We start from the raw sequence: 24,820 nt of genomic DNA, 5'->3' as shown, positions 1-24,820 counted from the left end.
GACCCAGATTTCCTAAAATCACCCCTTGCCACCCCACCGTGGCTTCCAGGCAGGTGAGGCCAGGATTTTATGGGAATGTTGGTGAGGAAAGATCCACCAGCTCTCCGATGGGTTGGGAGGGACGGGGTTTGGGGTGGCTTTGCAGCCTGGGAGGGGTTTGGGATCTCGTGGAGGGGTTTGGGATCTCGTGGAGGGGTTTGGGATCTCGTGGAGGGGTTGGGATCTAATGGAGGGGTTTGGGATCTCGTGGAGGGGTTTGGATTCCTATTTTGGGGGGTTGGATCCCATGAAGGGGATCCATGGAGGACTTTTTATCCCCATGGAGGGGTTTGGATCTCATGGAGAAGTCTGGATCCCTATTTTGGGGCTTTTTATCCCTGTTTTTGGGTTTTTATCCCCATGGAGGGTTTGGATCCTATGGGGAAGTTTGGATTCCATTTTTTGGAGTTTGTATCCCATTTCTGGGGGTTTTTATCCCCATGGAGAAGTTTGGATCCCTGTTTTGAGTGTTTGGATCCCATGGAGAAGTTTGGCTCCCTGTTTTGGGGGTTTGGATCCCATGGAGAAGTCCGGATCCCATTTTTGGGGGTTTGTATCCCATTGTTGGGGGTTTGGATCGCATGGAGAAGTCCGGATCCCTGTTTTGGGAACTTGTTTCCCCTGCAGAGGTTTCTCTCCCTATGGAGAGGTTCCTATCCCGCGGCAGGTGGGATGGGGAGGGAGGAGCTGCCTAATTAACCGAGTAATTAGCTGTGATTGTCATGGAGATGCCACCGGGGGCATTGACGGGGCTGCCTTCCTCCCCTGGTGACAGAGGAGCAGAGACCAGAGCTCTGGCCAGGAGTGATGGCAACAAACCCTCTCCCTGAACATTCGGGATTTTAATGCAAAAAACCCCAAAAAGCGGAATTTCCGAGCTAAGAAACACACCTCGAACTCGCGTTTTATTTAGAATAAAATTTACAAAAGGGAAGGGAATAGGGGCTGGGTGTTGTGCTGGGGTGAGCCCCTGCTGCGTGTTTGGGAATTATTTTATGATAATTCCGATCACCGGGTTCTGAATGATGATAAAAAAACCTCCCCTGGCCCGCAGTAAAACATTCCCAGGGGATGTTGGCAAGGAATTCCATCGGAACGCCTCGTTGGGAGCGAGACCCGCCGGATCAATGCGGGTTAGAAGGGAGAAAATCACCAGAAAATCACCGGGAAGGGGGAAATGAAGGGGGGAATTTCTTCCTCCCTGCTCTCAGTGATGCCCTTGAGGGCATCGCAGCTCCCTGGGGCTGAGAAGGGCTGAAATTCTGTCAATTCTGGGCTTTTATGTAAACTCAGAAGTAAACTTTGGGAAGCAAGCTTCAGGAGGGCTTCTCGTGGAGTCGAGCAGGTATTAATTTGAAATTTGCCTGCTGGCTGTGGATTTTTTTGAGGAGAATCAGATATGAACGAAATGCCCAGAGCTGGTTGGTTCAAGCATCTGCAGGAAATAATTGGTTCTACATTTCTCTCCCCGTGTGGAAATAGTGGAGTGGAGAGTAGGGCTGGAAATAATTCAAGGTTGGGTTGGTTGTTTTGTTTTTTTTTTTAATCATCCGATGAAATATTTAAAAATGAAATTACTTCTGCCTGCTCCCATTAACTTTACAGACAACCGAGGAACCTGCGGTGCATGAAAATGAGTCTCTGTATTTTTGGGAGCATCCCAGCCCAGTTTTCCCGAGGTGGGGCAGTGCCCGGGGGGGATTTGCTGCCTTTGAAGTGATGGGCGAGGCTGAGCTCAGCTTTAGCGGGCTGGAAGCGATGCTAATTCTGCAGGTGATTTTGTTAATGAGCTTAATTAAGCTCAGGGCTGGCCCGGCCACTCAGCAGAGGCTCAGGGAAGGCTGGACACAGGGGTTGATTCCGGTGATTTCCATCCCATCCCATCCAAACCTTCTATCCCAACCCATCCAATACTTCTCATCTTATCCCATCCAAACCTCCTCATCCCATCCCGTCCCTTCCCATCCCGTCCCGTCCCATCCCATCCCATCCCATCCTTCTCATCCCATCCCATCCCAAACTTCTCATCCCATCCCATCCCATCCAAACCTCCTCATCCCATCCCATCCCAAACCTTCTCATCCCATCCCATCCCATCCCATCCCATCCCATCCCATCCCATCCCATCCCATCCCATCCCATCCATCCCATCCCATCCCATCCCATCCCATCCCATCCCATCCCATCCCATCCCATCCCATCCCATCCCATCCCATCCCATCCCATCCCATCCCATCCCATCCCATCCCATCCCATTCCCTCTGGGAAGGCTGGACACAGAGGTTGATTCAGGTGATTTCCACCAGATTTCTCCATTTTGGATGATTTTTCCAGGTTCCTTGGTTTAGGTAAAAGATGCTCCTTGTCCTTCTTGTCACCTGTGCCCTCACACCCGGTGTCCAGCACATCCTGATCCCGTCCCTCCAGCATCTCCCACTTCCCCTGGGAGCTGCTGGAAAAGGCTGGGAGAGAACAGAATCCTTTGCTGTGGGGTTTTCCTGGGCACAAAATTCCATTTAAAAGTGGCTTTGTGGTGCTTTTTGATACCCCTGAAGTGCTGGGAGGGGTGGTTTGGGTTATCCCATATCCAGCAGAGCTCTCCGAGCTCCCCCCTCCACACGGAGCAGGAATTTCTGGGTCACTGTGACATTTTGGGAAGTGCTCCAGCCCCAGCTTCCCTCCTGGCAGGAGCTTTGCCCTTTGAACCACTGAGGGTGGAATGGATGGGATGGGATGGGATGGGATGGGATGGGATGGGATGGGATGGGATGGGATGGATGGGATGGGATGGGATGGGATGGGATGGGATGGGATGGGATGAGGAGGTTCAGAATGGGATGAGAAGGTTGGAATGGGTTGGGATGGGATGAGGAGGTTTGGATGGGATGAGAAGGTTGGGATGGGATGGGATGAGGAGGTTTGGGATGGGATGGGATGAGGAGGTTGGTATGGGATGGGATGCAGGATCCTTCCAATCTGACTCTGCACAATGGTCTCCTTTGTTCCCAGTTGGGACTATTTGGGCTTTTTTATTTTTTAAAGCAAAAATAACTAAATTATGGGATGTCCTGAGTCATGGGTGAAGTATTCTGCAGTCTGGAGCAGTGTGAATTGACTCAGCTCCGTGGTGGCTCCTGGGAGGAGCAGATGAGTTCTGACCCCTTCCAGAGCTGCCTTTATTTTTCGTTTGCTTGTTTTTAATTCCCTCGATTCTCCCCCTTCCTAAGGAACAACATTTAATATCTTCAAATATTATAATATATTCAAATATAACCAAATATTCAAATATAACCCTGCAGCTCACACCCTTCAAAATGCCTTTTCCCTTTGCCCAAATCAATAATTGTGTTTTATTGGGATGCCCGAGAATTTAAGAGGCCTTTTCCAGTCCATCCAAAGGATGCAGCAGCAGCAGCTGGGGGCTGAAATTCTCATTTTAGACCCTGTTTTAGTCATCCCAGGGCTGCAGCCAGGTCAGCTCTGGTGAAAAGTGTTTAGATAAGGAGGCAAAATTGTTGAAATCCCAGGAGGATGAAAAGGAGACTCCCAGCTCCATAAAAAAAGGGGAAACAACTTCCAGTCCTCACTCGCTTTTATTTCTTCTGGATCTGCCACAGGAACTCTAGGAATAACAGAATATCCCTAAATTAGGATGGAATATATAAATATCTCCTGGGTTGAATTTCAAATCTGAGCCCAGGAGTTCAAGGCAACCTTTGGGGAGTGAGAAACCCTCGAGGAGAGGGCTGTGCCCTGCCTGGGCTGGGCCCTGCCAAGGCAATAATTGAGTGTTTATTTAGGGCTGGAAATATCTTGGAGAAGGGTTTGAGGGCTGGGGAGGCTGGAAGGGGAAGGGTTTCTCTGGAGCAAAGGGGAGCAGCAATCCCTGGGGATTCTCTGCTCCTTCCTGGAGGGACCCTGACCTCGGGTGGGTTTGGTTGAAGCTTTGGGGTCACCAAGGGCTCCTCCTGTCCCTCCTCAGCTGCTCTGACCCCTCCTGGCTCGGGGTGGAAAACACTTTTTTCCATGAAAAATAAGGAACAGGCCCTGGCTGGGGTTGTGCAGAGAAATTGTGAATTCCCCATCCCTGGAAGTGTCCATGGACAGGGCTTGGAGCACCCTGGGACAGTCCAAGGTGGCCTGAGATTCTTTTCACTCCTCCTGAAATGATCCCTGCTGGTTTTACAAATGCCAGTTGTCTGTTGTGGTTCACATCCAACAAAAACCATCCCAGGCAATCTGCAAAGTCCCAGCCTGCTGGGAGTGAGGGTGAGGAGGTGGCAGAGGGCCCCTGGAATGAGCTGGGAATGCTTTTTCCTTCTCCACTTCATGGCACACGAACCACAGAGTGACTGAGAGCTGCCCCAGGAAGCCCTGAAGGGTTTGGGGTGTCCTTTGCCTGCTCCAAATCTGGATAGGGATGGAAATTCTCCCACTGCAGAGCCCAAATGTCTCAGTCAGGGCCTTGAAACCACAGCAGGGCAGCTGTGCACGGTAAATTTGTGTCTCCAGATGGATTTTTCCCGTTTTGAAGGGTGGTGGAAGGCAGGAGGGTGAAGAAAGATTCCAGGAAATCCCCTGGATTTTGTCAGGTTTGGGTTGGGAGGGACCTTGGAGCTCATCTCATTGGAACCTTCCCTAGACCAGGCTTGGCAGAGCTCAGCTTTAGAATTCCCTGGAATCCAGACCAGGCTCTGTTTATAAACCTGGTTTTTCCTATTGCCCAGCTCCCTGCACTGGGAGAACTGGGAATGTCCCCAGCTCTGGGAGCATCAGGAGCTGCTCAGCCCAGTGACAAATTCCAGCTCTGTGGCTTTCCTCGAGGATGGGGATTTCATTAAAGACCTCGAAAAATGAGATTTGTTTTGAGGTCTGCTGCCTGCAGTTTGTCACTTTGCAGGCACTGGGAGCACGTCAGTGACTGGTGGCAGAGCTCTGGGGGTGTTCAAGGTGCTCAAAATGATTCTTACAGCCATAAATGTGGCTTGGATGAATGACTTCTGGCTGAGGCTGGGAGCTGCAGCTCCCATCTTGCACTGAATTTCCAGAGCAACGTTTCCATTGGGTTCTTGGGGTTTTCTGCAGGGTTTATTTTTGTGTGTGTGTGTTTGTTTGGTTTCATGTTGTTTTATTGTTTTTTTTTTTTTTTGGTGAATAATATTTAATTCTTTTCCTTTTTTCCCCCTTGGCTAGGGAAGATGGGATTTAGGAAGTGGAAAACAAAAATTAGGATGGGGAAATGAAACTCTGGATAATGATTGAGGGGAGAAAGTATTTCCAGGGCTGGTTGTGCAGAGCTCTGTGACTGGCAGGTGTAATGGATTGAAATGAAATCCTTGTTTGTTATTGCACAGATCCTGAGGGATCAGCAGGGTTTAAGGCATCTTTTCCTCTAAAAATGTGCCTTGAAGAGCAGTCAGGGGAGGCAGAGCTGAAAGCACATTTCAGCTGAGTGGAAGGCTGTGACAATTGCCTGATTTGGAGCCCAGCAGTGCCACCCCTGTTGTCTCCTAATTCTTCTCTCTCCTCTTCTCTTTGCAGCTGAACCTGCAGACCTCCTGAAGGTGTTAGATTTTCATAATTTACCCGATGGTATCACAAAAACCACGGGGTTTTGCACAAGCAGAAGATCCTCAAAAGAAGCAGACGTTGCTTACAGAGTGACAAAAGATGCTCAGCTCAGTGCCCCAACAAAGCAGCTGTACCCTGGTGAGTCCAGCCTTTGATTTATCCCATGGAAATGTCTGATTCCTTCATCCCCTGGTTCAGGGGGCTGCAGATTTCCAGCCATCAGAAATGTCCTTTCAGCCCTGTGTTTGCAGCAGGTGGTGGCTGTCCCTGCAGAGGGGGTGGCCAGTGCCACCTCTGCTCCCTCCCAGACTGGGAGATTGCTCCTGTCTCATTCCCAGGGTGACACCCAGCTGGGGACAGAGCAGAGGAGGCCAGGCTGGGTTCTGCCCTGTGCTCACTGGGGCTCTGCTGGCTGCAAATAATAAACAGATAAAACACAAAGAATCACCAGATAAAAGGAACTGGGGCTGGCCCACAGCACAGATGTGCTGGGAAGAGTTCTTTGGAGGGATGGGAGGCTCATCAGAGGGAGGCACAAAGCCCTTGAAGAGCCCTGCCCGTTTTATTCCTGCCTGAGCTGAATTTCCCAGGCCGAGGCATCATCACTGGGGGTTTGTAAGAAGGAATTATGGAATTATGGAATTAATTATGGACCCAAACCCTTCCCCTGCCTGAGAGATGCTGACAGCACCAGAGTTCTTCCTCCCCAAGGCAGGCAGGGGTCCCTGATTCACCTGGGGGGTGCTGGGGTTGGGCAGGGCTTGGATGAGAAAAGGGACCTTGGTGACAAGGGAAAGGGGGAAAGGGAAAGGGAAAGGGGGAAAAGGAAAAAGGGGAAGAAAGGGGGAAAGGAAAAAGGGGAAGAAAGGGGGAAAGGAAAAAGGGAAGAAAGGGGGAAAGGAAAAAGGGGAAAAAGGGGGAAAGGAAAAAAGGGGGAAGGAGAAAAGGGGAAAGGGGGGAAGGGAAAAAGGGGAAAGGAAAAGGGAAGGGAAGAAAGGGAAAAGGGAAGGGAAAGGGAAAAGGGGGAAAGGGGGAAAGGGAAAGGGGGAAAGGAAAGGGAAAAGGGGAAGAAAGAAAGAGGAGAAAGGAAAAAGGGAAAGGGGAAAGAGAAAAGGGAAAAGGAGAAAGGAAAGGGGAAAGGGGAAAAAGGGGAAAGGGGGAAAGGGAAACAAAAAGGGGAAGGGGAAGGAAAAGGGGAGAAAGGGGAAGGGAAAGGGGAAGAAAGGGGGAAAGGAAAAAGGGGAAGAAAGGGGGGAAAGGAAAAAGGGGAAAAAGGGGGAAAGGAAAAAGGGGAAAAAAGGGTGAAAGGAAAAAGGGAAAAAAAGGGGAAAGGAAAAGGGGGAAATTAAAAGGGGAAAGGGGGAAAGGAAAAAGGGAAAGAAGGGGGAACGGAAAAAAGGGAAAGGAAAGTGGGTGTTTGTGCCTGGTGCGGGAGGCAGGAGGGGATTTAAGCCGAGCAGGCTCACCCAGCCTCCCTCAGCGCTTGGGAGGGGATGAAAGCTCTGGTGAATCAGAGCTAATGGGCTGGGCCACCATCAGCGCTCCTAATTGAGCCGGGCATCCCCCAGCCCCGGGCTGGCAGAGGCACACAGGCAGACCCTGGGCTGAGGATGTGCTCCCAGCCCTCCCCTCCTGGGCTCCTCTCCTTGCTGAGGGTGTTTCCAGCCCTCACCGTGCTCCTGCTGTGACAATAATTGCATTTATTGTATTTATTACCCTGCTCCCTGGGGAGCAGGAGCACGGGCTGGGTCTCACCTGAAACCTGAGCCTGATGTGGGGACAGAGGAGAGCAGGCTGGGCTTCCCTTAGCTGAGTCTGGCCTAAAGCTGGGCTTAAACGTCTGCAGAATGGCAAACCTGACCCTAAATTGGTCTTTGTTGCTGCCCAGGGCTGGGAAGTTCTTTCTGATCACGGATAAAGTCATTGTGTGCCCAACTGGACAGGCTGTCCCTTCCTGTCCCTTCCTGTCCCTTCCTGTCCCTTCCTGTCCCTTCCTGTCCCTTCCTGTCCCCAGTTTTAGGCCTGGTCTCTACAAACTCCAGAGTGTTCAAAGGAAATGTTCCAGTTTGGAATATCCAGCTGGAGAGTGGATTTGAGAGCTTGCCAGCAGTTTCTGTGGCCACTGTGGAGTCTTGCCTGGTGACTTGGATGTGACAGAAACCAGCAAATGGTGCTGGGCTGGAGGGGCAAAAACAGGGCTGGAACATTCTGGATGATTGTTTAATGAGGGATTGGGTCACAGCAGGTCTGACCTGGGGAACTCGAGATCAGAGAGCTGAGTCCTGGTCCCAGAGGAGAGCTGGGTCCTGGAGAAAACTGGATCCTCATCCCTGGAGAGAGCTGAGCCCTAAAGAAAACTAATCCTCATCCCTGGAGAGAGCTGGGTCCTGGAGAGAGCTGGGTCCTGGAGAAAACTAATCCTGGTCCCAGGGGAGAGCTGGGTCCTGCTCCCTGGGGAAAATCCAATCCTGGTCTCAGGAAAGAGCTCAGTGTTGAAGATTTTCTTGGTTGTCTCTTTTATCCCTTATTGCTTTTATGCCCTCACCCTCGCTGAGTTCTTGGTTTGCCTCTTCCTTGGGTGGGAAGGTCAGGATGGAGTTATGGAGCAGCTTTTCCATCATTTCATCTCCTGGGGTGTTGGAAGCAGCTCAGTCCCACTGAGAAAACTTCCAGAGTCCTGGAGGCTCCTCTGCTGCTTGCTCAGGAGATGGGGAAGAGCCAAGTGAAGAACTCCCAGTGTTTTCCAGCAGATCCATGGATGTTCCATCACCTCTTTAACGAGATGTGACTTCAGCCCCCACCCCCGGATGAGAGAGGGGTTAAAGATAACAGGGAAATTGCAGGGCAGTGTCCCAGGGGAATGTGGTTTTAGGGCTTCTGTGTCACCAGGAGGGTGGGTTGGAGCAGAGCTTTCCCTCCCTGCTCCACAGCACCCTTGGCAGACGTGCTCTGCACAGAATATTTCCTGCTAATTAGAAGCTGGTGCTTCTCTAAGATGTAATTTCATGGCCTTTGCATTCTGCTGCCACAGCCAGCAAAGCAAGATGTATGTGTGTGTGTATATATATACACACACACACAAAAAACTTGCTTTTTCATGCTCAAATGAGTGAAAAAAAAAACCTGCTGAGATGCTTTTTGTCCTGGCTCCCTGAAGAAGTCCTGCTTCCCAACAAAATCTGTGCTTTTCCAGGAAGAAAAGCGAGAGAAAAAGAAGCAAGGAAGGCAAGGGTTTCAGTGGCAGCCAGCAAAATGTCATTTGTGTGCTTCCATCAAATTTGCAGTTGTCAGTTGCCTTCTCAGAAATCTCTGTTAGAGCCTGAACCCTGAGAAAAACAAATCTTTGCTCAGCTGAGTCTCCTCAGCTGAAGGGAAAGGGCAGAAGCTGGTGACACCATTGGGGACCAGCTTGGCTTTGGAGAGGAAAGGTGAAAAGGCTCAGGAATGGCCCTTTGCTCTTTGTGTCAGGAACGGGATCTGCTCTCTGCCCTTCTGATTTCTGCTGTACAGCTGCTCAGGCTTTCCTGCCCTTCCTAGATCAGGAGCAGGACCCTGGTTTAGGCTGGGTTTAGATACACCTGGATCAGGAGCAGGACCCTGGTTTAGGCTGGGTTTAGATACACCTGGATTAGGAGCAGGACCCTGGTTTAGGCTGGCTTTAGATACACCTGGATTAGCAAGGTCTGGGGAGCAGGACCCTTGGTTTAGGCTGTGTTTGGGCACACCTGGATCAGGAGCAGGACCCTGGTTTAGGCTGTGTTTGGGCACACCTGGATCAGGAGCAGGACCCTGGTTTAGGCTGGTTTTAGATACACCTGGATTAGGAGAAGGTCCACACTTGCCCCCTTTTGAAGACCCCAGGGTTCTACAAGAGCCTTTAATCCCCGTGCTCAAGCCAGAAGCTGCTCAGCCTGACCCTGCCTCATCCCCTGCAGCATCCCATGGATCCAGCCATGCCCACCCCGGAGCTCCTGCAGCTCCAGCAGGACTGGGGGCTCCCCCCCGTGCTGGGGGGGGTCCCACCGGGTGGGTTTGGGGGGCTTTGACCAGGGGTGGGAGGAGGATGCCAGCCAACCCCAGCCAGGGATGCGCAGCATCTCCCAGCGTGAGCTCTTTGGAGGAGCGAATCCAAGAGGAGGACTCCATCCCAAAGCCTTTGTTGGAGGGGTGTCCCCATTGTTTGGGAGGGATTTGGGTCAGTTTCTCCCTGCTTGGTGTATTTCTGGCCGTGCATTTATCAGTATTGGGGTGTGTGGGGATGTGTTTTCATCCCTCGCTCAGCAGCCCGGGTCATTTCTGCCTCTGACAGTGCAGGCATTGTTATTTTGCCAGGACAGCAGAGCAGTAACAGAGTAATGTCAGCTATAATTCGTCCATTATGATTATTTGGGTTGAGAAACTCCCATCACCATGGAGACATTTTGATAATCGTGGAAAAAAAAAATTAAAAGCAGCTTTTTAATGAGTTGGCAGCTTGTCCGAGTTGAAAGGTGCTGTATTGTGGGTTCCTAATGAAATTTTGGACATGAACTATTTTACATAAAAGGCCCAAATCTGTGGGCTGTAATTGGAGCCAGGAAGGCGTATGGTCCTGCCTCAGTCCTCCAGGAGGGTTTGTGCACAGGGCAGGGAGATGAAGCTCAGGGAGGCACCAAAACCAGAGCTGCTGTGGCCAAATATCCGGGGCTGAGTCCTGGGGATAAATCAGAATCTAATGGCATTTAATTCCTGACTGGGAGGCCTCTCTGCTGCTTCCCAAATGTCATTTACCCAAGGTGAGAGGCATTAACTTGGTGCAAAGTGTTGCTCCATAGGTACCCTCAGTCATCCCCTTGGGATTCTCCCTTTGCTCTGCAGCCATTCCGGTTGGGATGCAGCTCCTGCCTCACCCCTTCCCTGCTGCAGGCAGATAAATCCATTAAAAACACTCTGTTCCTAAAAATTAAAGCACCTCCCAGTCAGGAGAGGAGGGGGATGAGCTCAGGGATTCTGTGTTTGAGCTCCAGCTTTGCCGTGGTGCCAAGAACTCCCCACTGCCACGTTCCTCATCCCCTCCCTGGCTGAAAACCCCCCTGGGAAAAGCCTCAAGTAGTGAAGGAAATCTATTTACAGCCTCTGGGCACTGAGCTCGATGGTTTTTGTGGTTTATCTGGCTGCACATCTGCAGCTTAAACAGGATCCCTGTGTTCCCTGGGTGCCAGCAGTGCCACACGTGTCACAAACCCCACGGTGGGGCTGCCCTGCCCTGCTGGGCTGGAGGATTTCTCCAGAGGTACCAAGCAATCCTTGGTTTGCTCCCAAGGGAGATTCCCTGCCAGCCCCACGCTCTGAAATGCACCATCAGGGGGTTTGTGTGGGTATAATTTGATCAAGAAATTTTCTTTATGGTGGTTTTCAAGCTGCTCTCTTTGGGATGTGCACCCAGGATTTTCAGTTTGGGATCGTTTTATTTCGGTCTGAAGGGCAGAGAAACCCAAAGATGTGGGAGGAATTTGGGTTTCTGCCAGAGGGTGATGCTCAGATTGAAACTTTAAATGTGTTTGCCTGGCCTGGCAGATTGACCCTGTACTGACAGGCTTGAGTGGCTCCTCCAGACCTTAAAAAGAAATAAAGACAGAAATAAAGACAGAAATCACCTGTGATCAGACACAGCTCTTTCCTGAGAGGAGGAAAGGTCAGGAAATGAGGTGCTGTTTGATAGGCAGACAAATTAGCATTTTCCATTGATTGCCAGATTTATTTCCTGTTTCAGATTTTTTTTTTTTTTGTGTGTGTCTGCAGCAACCCTGAAAGCCAAACCCACGAAATCCTCTGTTCTCATCTGGAGAGAACAAATCCTGATGCAATTCTCTGCTCCCTGAAATAAAAACCCTCCGAGGCTGTGTTGATGCTTGATTTCCTCCATCCCTTTGACAACTTAAATTCACTTGGAGCACCCCATGAAAGTTTTTTGCCTCTTGTCCTAAAAAGCTTCAGGGGAGCTTCTTTTGGAAGGGTTGGGTGCAAAAAATACACAAATTTTGGTTCCAAGGACTTTTGTGGAACTTTTGTTTCCCCAGCACAGGGGTTTCACCCCAGAGTACTGGGGGGAAAGCCCTAAATAAACATTTGGGGCTGCTGATGTGCACACATCTGGAGACAAAGCAGCCCTGGCCTCTCAGACAGCAGCACTGCTGATGCAGGGATGATCTCTGAGGAAACCTCACTAACCTCTTTGCTTTTCCACTCCAGCTTCCCCCTTCCCAGAGGACTTCTCCATTCTAACCACTGTAAAAGCGAAGAAAGGAGGTCAGTCCTTCTTGATCTCAATTTACAATGAGCAAGGGATCCAGCAAATTGGTGTGGAGTTGGGTAGATCTCCTGTATTCCTGTATGAAGACCATACAGGAAAGCCAGGCCCAGAAGACTATCCTCTCTTTAGAGGCATTAACCTAGCAGATGGCAAGTAAGTGACATTTTGTGCACCAAGGAAAAAACAAAAAAAAACATTGTTTGTATCCGTGCCAGCATGTTGAACGTTGGGTACAGTGGGAATCGTGCCTGTGGGAATGTGTTTGCACACCCCTGGCAGCTGACAGGTGCCCCCAGTCTGTCATTTTTGGCCTTTGGTGGATTAATTTGACATCTGTAAGGGTTGTAAGTGAGCAGTCAGTGCTGCTGCCTGGTTCTTGTGGGGATAGGAGCATTGATTTTCCTGCAAAGGGCCTTAAAACAAAAAAAAAAAATTCAGTTTGTGTTGCAAAATCCACGCTGAGGCTTGAAAAGAGGGTGGAGAAGGGAGACAACAGTGTGGTTTTATCCCTGCTTCTTGCTGAAGCCCGGGCTGGCCCTCTCCTGCCTGATTTGGAGGGGTGAAAGCTGTCAATCAGCATTTCTCTTGCCAGCCAACCCTTGAGGCTGTGCCCAGGGAGGATCTCCATGAGAGCATCCATCCCCAAAGTTGTTTTTTTTGTGCAATCCTTGCCTTGTCCTGCAAAGCCCAGGGCTGTGCCTGACACGTCCCTGGGCTGTGTCCTCGCAGGTGGCACCGAGTGGCTCTGAGTGTGCAGAAGAAAAACGTCACCCTGGTTCTGGACTGCAAAAAGAAAATCACCAAGTTCCTGGACCGGAGCGAGCACCCCATCATCGACGTCAACGGCATCATCGTCTTCGGCACCAGGATATTGGATGAGGAGGTCTTTGAGGTGAGCCACGGCGAGGAGCAGCTCTGCAGCTGTCCCACAGGGATGATGAGACACTTCCAGAACATTCTTTTAAATTTTTGGGTTTTTTTTTTTTTTTTTTTCCGTTGTAGAACAGCGTTGTTTGCGATTTTAAAGTTTTTATTCTGACTCGGATGGAAACTGTGGGCTGGGTGGCTTTGGTGGAGTGAGCTCCTCTGGTTGTTTGGTTTCAAACCCTTGCTTGGGTTCTGGACCATCTCTGCACTGGGTTTTTGTAGCTCTTGGCACAGTTCAACTGGGAAGGGCTCACAAGGTTTCCATTCATCCCCGAGCTGGGGTTTAGAGCTGCAGGGGCAGTGAATGGAGGCTGAGGGAAGCAGCTCCCTCCCAAGCCCCAGCTCACCCTGGGGCTGTAGGAATTTGCTCTTTTCCCACTCGTTGGCCATGGATTCTTGGTTCTCTCCATGACACCAGGGGACTCTCCTTGACAGCTTGGTTGGCTTGGTTGTCACCTCCCACGCTCTGCTTCCAAAGGCAAAGCAAATTCCTGAGGGGTGGGATGTTCCCGTGCGATGGAAGCAGGGAGGCAGAGCATTATTTATAGACAAGGTACAGATGGGAGAAGCTTTTTTCCCCATAATTCAGCAGCATTTTAATGTCTGCATTTCCCTGGCAAAAATCAACTTTTGTCCTCTGCTGCGCTTGTGAGGCTTTCTGGGGGATGAAAATCCCATTCCTGATCTTTCTTGTGAGCTGGAATTGCTTCCTAAAAGCACCAAGTGCAAGGGGGTGTGATCAAGGCTGGTTGATCAAGGCTGGTTGATCAAGGCTGGTTGATCAAGGCTGGTTGATCAAGCCTGGTTGATCAAGGCTGGTTGATCAAGCCTAGTTGATCAGGCCTAGTTGATCTCTAGCTCTTTGTTTTTATGGAATTTATTTAGAGGAAGAGCTGGATCTCCTGGGCCTCCCCAGCCCAGCAAAGGGATGGGGACATCTCCTATCCCTGGCTAATCAGAGCCATAGCAAAGCCAGTTCTTGCCTGCATTTTGCTGTCACTCAGAGGAAAAGTTCCAGTCTGTTTAATGTCACCAGCATCTGGGAGCTGCTGTAACCAGAGCAGGAATGCCTGGGCTGGATAGATCTGCCAAAATCCCAGTGACAGAGGGAGGCCTGGATCTGGAAATTGTATTAAATGAAGATTCGTTCCCTGGGAAGTTGAGCAATTAGAATGGAAAGTAGAAGCTGGGTTTAATGGGCACTGGAGTGTCTTTCACAAGTGTTGGACGTTCTGTCAAATGCTTCAGCCCTGGATGCTGGGTTTTGACTTGTTCCATAAAAGTGGAGAGTTCTTCTCCAGCTCAGGTCCAGCAGAGCCCCTGGAAGGACTTGGTGTCACATCCAGGCTGGATGAAAAACCTGCACTTTCATTTTGTGAAAGAACAGGATTTCCACAGCTGCCCCTGAAGGTTGGGGGGTTCCCAGGTGGCTTTTAGGGCTCTCCTGACTTTGGGGCAGCTGATGGCTCTGCCAGGGAGGGAATTGAACCCCGGCGTTCCTGGGCTCTCCCTGCTCCTCCTTCAGCCCTTTTGTGGCCATGGGCGCCTTGCTGGAAAGTCTTTAAACCCCAAGGGGCTGTGGGGGCTGATGGCTCAGGTTTAGCTTTTATATTCTTCAGATCCTCTGCTGCTTTGGTGTGTAATTCTGAGCTTCATATTATGGGATGGAGAGCTCTGTGCACAGAGCAGGGAGACAAAACAATTCCTGCTCCAGCTGGGCACCAAGGACAAATGAGCCAAATCTCAGCCCAGGAGCACAAACCCCGTGGGCTGGAGAGAGAAAAACAAGGCTGGGACTGGCTGGGCTAAAGCTGGGCTGGGACAATGAACTGCAAGGTGGGAATGGAGCAGAGCTGATCCCAGGGAGAGACCCCGTGCCCAGCCGGGCATTTTGGGGCCATTTTGGGTCATCTTGGGTTCATTTTGGGGCCGTTTTGGGTCATCTTGGGTTCGTCTTGGGTTCATTTTGGGGCCATTTTTGTCCATCTTGGGTTCATTTTGGGGCCATTTTGGTTCATCCTGGGTTCATTTTGGGGCCATTTTGGGTTCATTTTGGGACTATTTTGGGGCCATTTTGGGTTCATTTTGGGGCCATTTTGGGTTCATTTTGGGACCATTTTGGTTCATCTTGGGTTCATTTTGGGACCATTTTGGGACCATTTTGGTTCATCCTGGGTTCATTTTGGGGCCATTTTGGCTTCATTTTGGGACTATTTTTGTTCATCTTGGGTTCATTTTGGGGCCATTTTCGTTCATCTTGGGTTAATTTTGGGACCATTTTGGTTCATCTTGGGTTCATTTTGGGGCCATTTTGGCTTCATTTTGGGGCCATTTTGGTTCATCCTGGGTTCATTTTGGGACCATTTTGGTTCATCTTGGGTTAATTTTGGGACCATTTTGGTTCATCTTGGGTTCATTTTGGGGACATTTTGGTTCATCCTGGGTTCATTTTGGGGACATTTTGGTTCATCCTGGTGCAGCCCTGGCTGGGCTCTGCTGCTGCCCAAGGTGCATCCATGGAGGAGATCCTTGGAATCAATCCCTGCTTTATTCTGTAGCTCTGTCCATCCTCTGTTTTAAGTCACCCTTCCCAAGGCATCAGGACCTCCTCAGGTTCGAGCCTCCTGCCTGTTCTGGCTGTGAGCTGCAGCTCCAAGATCTTGCTGGCACTTGTGAGAAGTGGGTCATTAGAAAATATTTATTTTTCTTTGTCTTGCAGAAATGACACAAGGTGGATATAAACCCCCTCTAGCTCTGATATTCCTCCTTTCTTTGTTTTGGTCACCTCCTCCCGCACCCCTGCAGCCACCAGCAGCTCTAACTGGGGTGGAAGAAGCTTTGCTGAAGGACTAGAACCTGATTTCCCTCATCTCTCAGCAGCTCCATTTCCTCTGGGCCCTCCTTTCTCCTTTCTGCAAGGCTGGGCAGGGGCACTGCAGGCTCAGAACAAAGGGCTCCATTTCCATGTTCCTGGAATGCTGAGGCTCCCTGGAGCACGCAGGAGATGAAGCTGCTGCTGTCCCACCCAGCCTGCAGACCCCACCTCAGGAGGTTGTCCTAGGGTCATGCTATGATATATTTAAATTTTTCTCTTTTTTTTTTTTGTATTGTTTTCTCCCAAATCTGCCCTAAACCAGGACAGAGTTTTTCTGCTCTGATGTGTTTGTTGGTTTTGCTGGAAATGGAAAGAACCCAGTGAGGTGGGAGAGGGGTTGGAGCCAGGGCTGGGGTTGGCTCTGGCTGGCACAGGAGCTGTGGAGCAGTGGGAATTCACATCCTCCTTGTCAGGACTGCAATCAAACCAGCCCCAAACATTTTTGTTTTGGAAGCTGGGATTGTGGAAAGGCTGGAGCAGCTCAGATCTTGGATGGGAACATCCTCACTCCTGTTCTGCTGCAAAAAAATCCCCCAAAAAAACCAAAAAAAACCCCAAAAAATTCCCCAAAAAATACTTTAAAAAAGCCTGGCAGGAAAGGTTCGAGGAATTTCAAAATATTTCTGTAGCAAAACATTCTTCCAGTGGAAAAATGACTTCCTCTCATTAAAATTCAATGAGCTGGGAGGCTGTGAGGGTCTCTGTGCAGGACTGGGGAGGGTTGAAAAGGGGCCAAGCCCCGAGCCCAGGTTGGACAAGCTGAGTTTTGTTGCAAGCAGGAGTTTCCAAGTGGCAGGATGGGCTCTTGCAGGGCTGGGAGGATTCAAGGGGATGAGACTGCAAAGGGAAAATTTTTATTTTTTTATTTTGCAGGGAGAGAGGGAAGGACAAAAATCCAGCCTGTGGTGGGGGATAAACCTTCTCAGGGGTGCAGCAGCACTGGGGGGAGTGAAGCCACTGAATGTGTCTCAGTTTTAGAGGGAAAAACTCCTTTCCATTCATTTTCCTCTAAATATAAATTAGAAACCAAGTCCTGGTGGTTGAGTGCAGGGATGGAGAGAGGGGGAAGCTTGGGAAAGGCTCTTTTGCAGGAAAAAAAAAACATTTTCAGCCTGAAAGCCTGGAAGAATTCCCAAACCCCCCCTGGTGATGCCCATTTTGTGCCACACCTGGATCCCAGCAGGGAATGGGGCAGTCCCATATCCCACAGCTGGGAGGAAAATGCCCAAAATCTGAGGCAGGGAAACATTCCCACCCCTGGGCTGAATTTAAATTTAATTTTTGGGAAGAAGTTGAATGAGCACTTTGGTTTCTGCAGCAGGGAGGGGCCCAGCCCTGTTTCTGTGCAGAACGAGCTTTGCCCAGCCCTGCTGTTCCATTTTCCTGCTGCAATTCCCATTTTTGCCCCCTGCTTTGCCAGCCTGGGGCCCTTGGGGGCTGATCAAAGTCTTGCACAGCCCCTGGCTCCAGAGCTGGAGTTGGCAGCATGAAATTGTGGGGTAAAAAATGGACTGGGCTGTGGCAAAACCCAAGGAACCAGGGGCTGCTTTTGCTGCCAATAATTTTTGGATCACCTGTGTGAAATTTTGCAGCCTTGTCCCACGAGTTGAGTGGGGTTTTGACCCTCTTGGTTTGCAGCAGTGCCTGCAGTGGCTGAACTGACTTTTCCCATCTGTGGAAAAGCCCAGGGCGTGAATATATTGCTTTTTAAGGTTCTTTTTTGGCTCCTTTAGAAGACAAGAGGAGTTAATTTTGTGCAGCTGAGTGCCATAACTGTGTCTCAGTGGTGTAGTTGGTGCTGTAAAACCCAAAAAAAAAGTGGATTCTTCTGATCTCAGCACCTGTGGCCAGGAGGGGCTGACAGAAATTGTGCCAAAGCCTGTCCTGGGATGGCACACAGCACCCTGGAGGGTGTGAAAGATGCTGCTTTTGATTTCCTCCCCTCCTTTGTGATTTTTTTTTTTGTTTTGTTTTGTTTTGTTTGTTTTTCTGAAGCCCACGAGTGAAATCAAGCCATCAGAAATGGAGGGAAAGCAATTTGGGATGAGCCAGAGAGGCTGGGCAGGGTGCCAGAGGTGCTCTTAGGGGCTGCTGAGAGCTCCAAGGCAGCCCAGGACAAAGCAGGACAGACACATCAATGCTCCCAGCCCAGACATTGGGGCCCTTCAGCTGCTCCTGGGCTTGAAATGCCACCTCTCTTTTCATCTTGGGCCTTGCTGACACTCAAAAAAACCAATTATCCCTGGGCTGGATCATCCCAGATTTCATTTCACTCCCATCAGGGTGTTCTCCTTCCCTCCCCAGCTCCTGCATCTCTGGGAAATGCAAGAAATGCATCTCTTGTTTCCCGAGTTTTTGGTTATTTTACTCTGAGCTTGTAAGGTTGGATCCAAAAATTCTGCTTCAGTGGGAGGGGTAGAAAGAAAAGCACATTTTTGTACATGTTGGGTGCATTTGTTGGTGGTTTTTGCAGGTTTTGGGGGTGGGGAGGTTTCAGAGCCTCCTCTAGCAGGCAGAGCTGCTGTTGGCCCATCAAACTCTGCTCTCTCTGCTCCAGGAGGAGGAGGTTGGCTCTGTCTCTGCTCCCAGCACTGATGGGTGCTGATTTCAGCCAGACTTTGTCAGCTCCCCAGCTCTAAATCCACCTCTAATTCACATTTAGACCCAGCTTTGCCCCAGCACCTCTGTCCTGGCTGTGCCTGGTGGCAGGAGGGTCCTGTGCAAACACCAGCAGTGCCAACACTTCTGATGGAGAGGGGAAGTGAGAAATTCCCTGGTTCAGGAGGAATTCCTTCATGGAAAGGGTGGTCAGGCATTGGGATGGGCTGAGCAGGGAGGTTTGGGGTGCCCAGGAAACACCCAGATGTGGCACTTAGGGTGTGTGACAAGTGGGGGTCAGGCACAGGTTGGACTCGACCTTGGAGCCTTTTCCCCCCTCAATAATCCTGGGATTCTGATCCCTCCAAAGCAGCAGCATCCCCAGAGCTCCCCAGGAGCTCAGAGCTGGACCCTCTCACCCTGCAGGGCCTGGCCTCAGGCAGGAGCAGGGGAAAGCCCAGATTGATGAACTTTTCATTCAACTTCGAAAACCACCTTTAAAAAAACTCCTGTTTTTCACTAACCTGGATTTGTCTGTCAGGATGCACCACAGATCCACCTTCCCAGTTTCTCCCTCCCTGCCTTGGCAGGCTGCTGAAAGCAGGTAATTTACAGAGCTGGCTGCCTGCTCTGCTGGCCCTGCCAAATCTGATTTCACCTCCTTTGCTGCGCAGCCTTTCAGGGAGTGCAGAGAGGGGATGTTTTACACCACCACCGTATACCACAGTGTGAGAGGATGGAAAATAAAACCTCCTGAGCCAGCATTTAGGGATCTTTATTGAAGATGTCTGTAGCTTTCCCCAGTCTCCTAATAATTCTCCGTTTGCTCCCTGGTTTTCTCGTCATTCCTTCTGCTCTGCCTTTTTATTTTTTTAATTGTTAATTTTTTTAATTTTTTTTTTCCAAAGGATCCTCTTTAAAATGGTGCACTCCAGACATATGGATTAAATCACAGCTCTGGGCTCTTCCAGGAGTGCAGTGCTGCCTAGAAAATGTCTGCAGTCATTGAGGATGGGTTTGCAATTAGCAGGGAGGTTTTGGGGGCCGAGCGATGCCGTCGATCTGATCAAAAATGGGAAATTTGGCCCCGTCTGGCACCGCCTCAGCCACAGCATCACCTTACAGGTGCCCAGGGACGTCATCTGGTTTTGTCAGGGAGGGAGGGCAGCACCTGGGCCACAATAAGAATTGCAAACCAAGCTTGTCAAAGCCACTCTGTGCTTTCCTTGCCAGCCCAGAGTGGCGCTGGCTCCGCTGACCCCTCGGTGCCAGCGAGGAAAGCGAGAGCCTGGCTGGAAACATCAGCTGGATTGTTTGCACACACTCTGCTGAAACTCTTGTTTTCCATTCCCATTCGCTGGGTAATTGCAGGTTCAGCCATCTGGCCTGCACTCAAGCTGGGTGACTGGGTCAGCCTTGCCTGTAATGATGGAGCCTCGTTAGTCATGATTACAAAATCCACTTTTTTTGGTCGGTTTATTTATTTTATTTTTTTTTTTTTTTTCTGGTTGGTTTTTCCCGTGGGCTGTTTGTTTTTTTGGTTTGGTCAATGGTAAATTCCATTTGGTGAACTGTCAAAGCAGCAGTGCTGGCATGTGTGGATAATTAGTGCAGTTTGCTGGTATCGAATGCCTGCGGGCCTCTGATAGCTTACAAAGCACTTTATTGTTCAAACAGATCATAAAAGTGCTTTTATTGATGTTTCAAACACTCCTGCAGCCTATCATTTATCTTCTAGGAGTGCCAAGTGAAACATCAGCCTTAGGAAGCTGCTTGGTCTTAGAGCTGGTCTAGATTTAAGGCCTGGATTTAGGAGGTGCCACAAGTGGGGGTGAAAAAGATGAATTTTTAATGTTCCTCCCAGCCCAAACCAGTCTGGAATTTGGGGGTTTGGAGGGTTTGAAACATCAGCCTTGGGAAATTGAGTGCTCTTAGAGCTGGTTCAGATTTAAGGCCTGGATTTAAGAGATGCCACCACCACCACTGGGGTGGAAAAGAGGAATTTTTAACGTTCCTCCCAGCCCAAACCAGTCTGGAATTCGGGGGTTTGGGGGGTTTGAAACATCAGCCTTAGGAAGCTGAGTGCCCTTAGAGCTGGTCCAGATTAAGGTCCTGGATTTAAGAGGTGCCACCACCACCACTGGGGGTGGAAAAGATGAATTTTTAATGTTCCTCCCACCCCAAACCAGTCTGGAATTTGGGGGTTTGGGGGATTTGAAACATCAGCCTTGGGAAATTGAGTGCTCTTAGAGCTGGTCCAGATTTAAGGCCCAGTTTTAGGAGGTGCCACCAGTGGTGGTGGAAAAGATGAATTTTTAATGTTCCTCCCAGCCCAAACTAGTCTGGAATTTTTAATGTTCCTCCCACCCCAAACCAGTTTGGAATTTGGGGGTTTGGGGGGTTTGAAACATCAGCCTTAGGAAGCTGCTTGGTCTTAGAGCTGGTCCAGGTTTAAAGCCCAGTTTTAGGAGATGCCACCACTGGGGGTGGAAAAGAGGAATTTTTAACGATCCTTCCAGCCCAAACCATCTGGAATTTGGAGGTTTGGGTGGTTTTTGGGCCAGGATGGCACTTTTGAGGGTTTTGTTGGCAAAGGGTGGGAATGCTGAGGGAATGAGGCACTTAGGCCTGGAAATCCAGGATTAATGGCACCAATTCCTGGTGGAGGAGGTGGGACCTCATCTCTGTCTGAGGAACCACTGACACCCTGCTGCTCCTGGGATCTGCCAGTGGAAAACCAACATTTTTTTGGACATTATCCCCCAAAGGAGCAGTTTGTAGCCCGGTGGTTGGGTACCTGCAGGAGAGCTGGTTTGGAGGAGCACTTCCCAAAGGGATGCTGAGGGGAAATCGGGCTCTGCCATGAATTTGGGATGTGCAGGGCTCTCCATCCCTGCTGGCCTGGAGGGGACAGGCAGCTGGTGTCCCTTTCCCTGACCTGGGGTCCCTCCTGCATAGAAAGGAGCATAAAATCACCCCAGAGGAAAACGGAGCGATCTCTGGGATGCAGAACTCATCCTTTGGGGTGATTCCCACCCCTCCAGGAGCTCTGTGGGATTTGGGAAGCTGGGCTGGGGCTGTTCCTGCCATGCCCTGGCAGATTTCAGTGTGTCAGGGCTGGCAGGAGCAGCCCCAGGCCCCTTTGGGGGGTGATGGATGCTCTAAGGTCCGGGCTCAGTTCTGGATTTTGTTTCCCCCCCTCCTCGGATGGGAGGAGGGAGGGAGGGAAGGGGATGAATTTCTTCCATGGAAAGTCTGAGGAGCAGGAGGCTGATGGCTGAGCCCAGACAGGCTGAGGTAATGCTGGAAAGCTGCTCCTCTCCCCAGTGACATCATTGTAAGCTCTGCAGGGCTGCTGTGGGTCTGCAGGGAGGAGGATGGAGCTCCAGGGGCAGGGAAAGACCCACAGAGGGGTTTGGGAAGCAGCAGCAAATGGATGGGATTGGGAAAGGGGATTTTCCTCAGCTTGAGCAGAGGGGAAAAGCCAAATCCTTGTGCTGTGGGGGAGAAGTTTCCAGCTGAAGGTTTTTGGCAGGAAGGTGGAAAAGGGATTTTTGGGAGCAGAGCGTGACAGGGAGCCCTGGCCCAGAGCAGGGCACGTTCCTTCCCCTTGTTCTTCGTGGGAGGTTATTCACCAATTAGTCCAATTTGCATAAAAGTTAATTTCATTTTGCAGGCTGTAACTAGGGGAAAAAAATATCCTTTTTTTATTTACAAAAGGTTGGTGGGTTTGGATTGTTGCAGTGAATTTGTAGGAAGTAAAGGCTCATCTGAGCCAAACCCCAGGAGCTGGAGGAGGAGGAGGAGGAGGATGAGGCTGATCAGGGTTTGTGGCCTTGTTCTCTACAATTCCAATCTCCTTTGCTCTTTTCCTGCCTTTTCCCACTTTTCTGAGACGAGGACAGACAAAAAACCCTTCCCACCCTGAAAACCTCTGGGCTGACTCCGTGTTCACCCCCTCCCCTCATCCCTGAGGCCTGAACAAATGAAACACATGTTCCTCACACATGCTGAGGTCTTTCTAGTCCTTTTTTTTTTCTCCTTTTTGGAGGCAGCCTGGGCTGCCTGCCAAAACCCAGAGGAAAATCCAAGCCCACTGCAGCCATCCCCAGCATGCAGGTGTAATCCTCCCCCTGACAGAGCTGGAATGGAAATATTCCCAATAAACACATCCCCCTGGGATGGCAGCTGGAAGAGGGGATTCCTAACGATTTCTCCAGAAGATTTGGATGGGGATTGGGGTGTCTGGGAGTTTTCTATCCCCTGCAAGAACATGGAAAACAAATCCCTGACCGTGGGCTCGTTGTTCTGCACGCGCAGCCAGCGCTGGCTGGGGCTCAGGAGGTCAGACCTGAGCAAACAGAGCTCTGGCCACTGCAGGGAAAAGTGGGGGGGAAATCAGGGCTGGAAGTGACTTTTTGGGTGCTGTTCCCTGCTCTGGAAGGGCTGCAAACACTGCAAGGTTCTCCTGATGCCTCGCAGGAGCAAAGTTATCTGCAGGTTTGGTTTGTCCCTCTGCCAGCTTGGTGCTCAGGGAGGGGAGATCTGGGCTGGGGGTGCTCAGAAGGGTGAGATCCGAGGGGGAATCTGGGCTGGGGGTGTTCAGAACTGTGAAATCTGAGCTGGGAATACTCAAAAAGGTGAAATCCAAGCTGGGGATGCTCAGAACTCTGAAATCCAGGCTGAAGATGCTCAGAAAGGTAAAATCCAAGGGTGAAATCTGGGCTGGGGGTGCTCAGAACTGTGAAATCTGACCTGGGAATACTCAGAAGGGTGAGATCCAAGCTCTGGGGATGCTCAAAACTGTGAAATCCAAGCTGAGGATGCTCAGAAAGGTGAAATCCAAGGGTGAAATCCGGGCTGGGGATGCTCAGAAAGGTGAAATCCAAGGGTGAAATCTGGGCTGGGGATGCTCAGAAAGGTGAAATCCAAGGGTGAAATCTGGGCTGGGGATGCTCAGAAAGGTGAAATCCAAGCTCTGGGGATGCTCAGAACTTTGAAATCCAGGCTGAGGATGCTCAGAAATCTGAAATCCAAGGGGGAATCTGGGCTGGAGGTGTTCAGAAGGGTGAAATCCAGGCTAAGGATGCTCCTAAAGGTGAAATCCAAGCTCTGGAGGTGCTCAGAAGGGTGAGATCAGAGCTGGGGATGCTCAGAATGGTGAAATCTGGGCTGGGGGTGTTCAGAACTGTGAAATCCAAGCTGAGGATGCTCAGAAAGGTGAAATCCAAGGGTGAAATCTGGGCTGGGGATGCTCAGAAAGTTGAAATCCAAGCTCTGGGGATGCTCAGAAGGATGAAATCTGGGCTGGGGGGTGGTTTGAGAACTGTGAAATCTTGGATAGGGATGCTCAGAAAGGTGAGATCCAAGCTGGGGATGCTCAGAACTCTGAAATCCAGGCTGGGGATGCTCAGAAAGGTGAAATCCAAGGGTGAAATCTGGGCTGGGGATGTTCAGAACTGTAAAATCCAGGCTGAGGATGCTCAGAAAGGTGGAATCTGAGCTCTGGGGATGCTCAGCCTCCACTGCATCCAGTCCTGTTCCCTCCTGGCTTTGCTTTGGAGAGCCTCCTTGCTGGGATGGATTTCACACCTGATTTTCAGGCCCCAGGGTGCACAAACCCAGCTCCCTTCCTTGGGATGGAAAGCTGGGGCACTGTTTCATGGAACTCTGCAGGTTTTGTGCTTAAAAAAATCAAAATCACAGAAAGATCAGGTTTCTCCAAAGATCATCCCAGGCAAGATTTCATTTTTTTTAAAAAAAAAAACTCTGAATTTGAGGTGGAATTTGTTCCGTTTGCATGGAATAAATGAAACCCAACCCATTTTTCATGGCAAAAAAAAAAAACCCAATAGAACAAAAAATGCTTTGGGGTGTGAACATCAGCAAAGTTTCCTGGAAAACAAGGGAGGAAGGTGTGTGGAGGAGAGGTGTCACCCCTAGGTTTGCACACCAGCTCAGCTTTCCCTTCCCAGCAGAGGTGGGAATTAGCAGCAGGAACCTGCACAAAGCCTCCTCCTCCTCCTCCTCCTCCTCGGGTGGTCCCTGCTCCATCTGGGGTGGGTTTTTGCCAGCCAGATGCAGGAAAATCCATTTTTTCCAACCAAAATTTGGTGTTGAGTTGCATTTTCTGAGCGTGTCAGCAGCTCTCCCCGAGCTGAGGGGTGTAATCCCATCTCTATCCCCAGATCTCTTTGGCAGCCTGCTCCATTTTCCCCCTATTTTCCCATAAATCCATAAATCCTCTCCACATTCCTTAAATCAAAACTTGTGTTCATCAAGATTACAATTTAATGTCTCTATTTTTTAGTCACGAATTATGGCAACACTTTATCTGAATTTATTTACATTATTCTGTATAAATTCTACTTTATGGGCAGTTTATTTACAGTTTATTTAAATGAATTTATTTACATTATTCTGTATAAATTCTACTTTATTGGGCAGTTTATTTACAGTTTATTTCAATGAATTTATTTCCATTATTCTGTATAAATTCTACTTTATGGGCAGTTATT

General features: G+C 50.0%; 1 protein-coding gene across 3 annotated transcripts in view; it reads left to right on the top strand.

Annotated features, from left to right (window-relative positions):
• The window catches only part of COL5A1 (collagen type V alpha 1 chain), a 133,088-nt gene that overhangs the window by 16,536 nt on the left and 91,732 nt on the right, over positions 1–24,820 (top strand). For all 3 annotated transcript variants that reach the window (XM_050981073.1, XM_050981072.1, XM_050981070.1), the window contains exons 2-4: positions 5,581–5,748; positions 11,842–12,055; positions 12,632–12,794. In XM_050981073.1, coding sequence (XP_050837030.1) covers positions 5,581–5,748; positions 11,842–12,055; positions 12,632–12,794 — 545 coding nt within the window. The remainder of the gene's footprint in view (positions 1–5,580; positions 5,749–11,841; positions 12,056–12,631; positions 12,795–24,820) is intronic.

Source organism: Serinus canaria, chromosome 17, assembly GCF_022539315.1.
Source record: "Serinus canaria isolate serCan28SL12 chromosome 17, serCan2020, whole genome shotgun sequence".
Classification (NCBI taxonomy): Eukaryota; Metazoa; Chordata; class Aves; order Passeriformes; family Fringillidae; genus Serinus; species Serinus canaria.
Note: the sequence above shows the minus strand (reverse complement) of the source record. Positions and strands in the feature narration are given on the sequence as shown.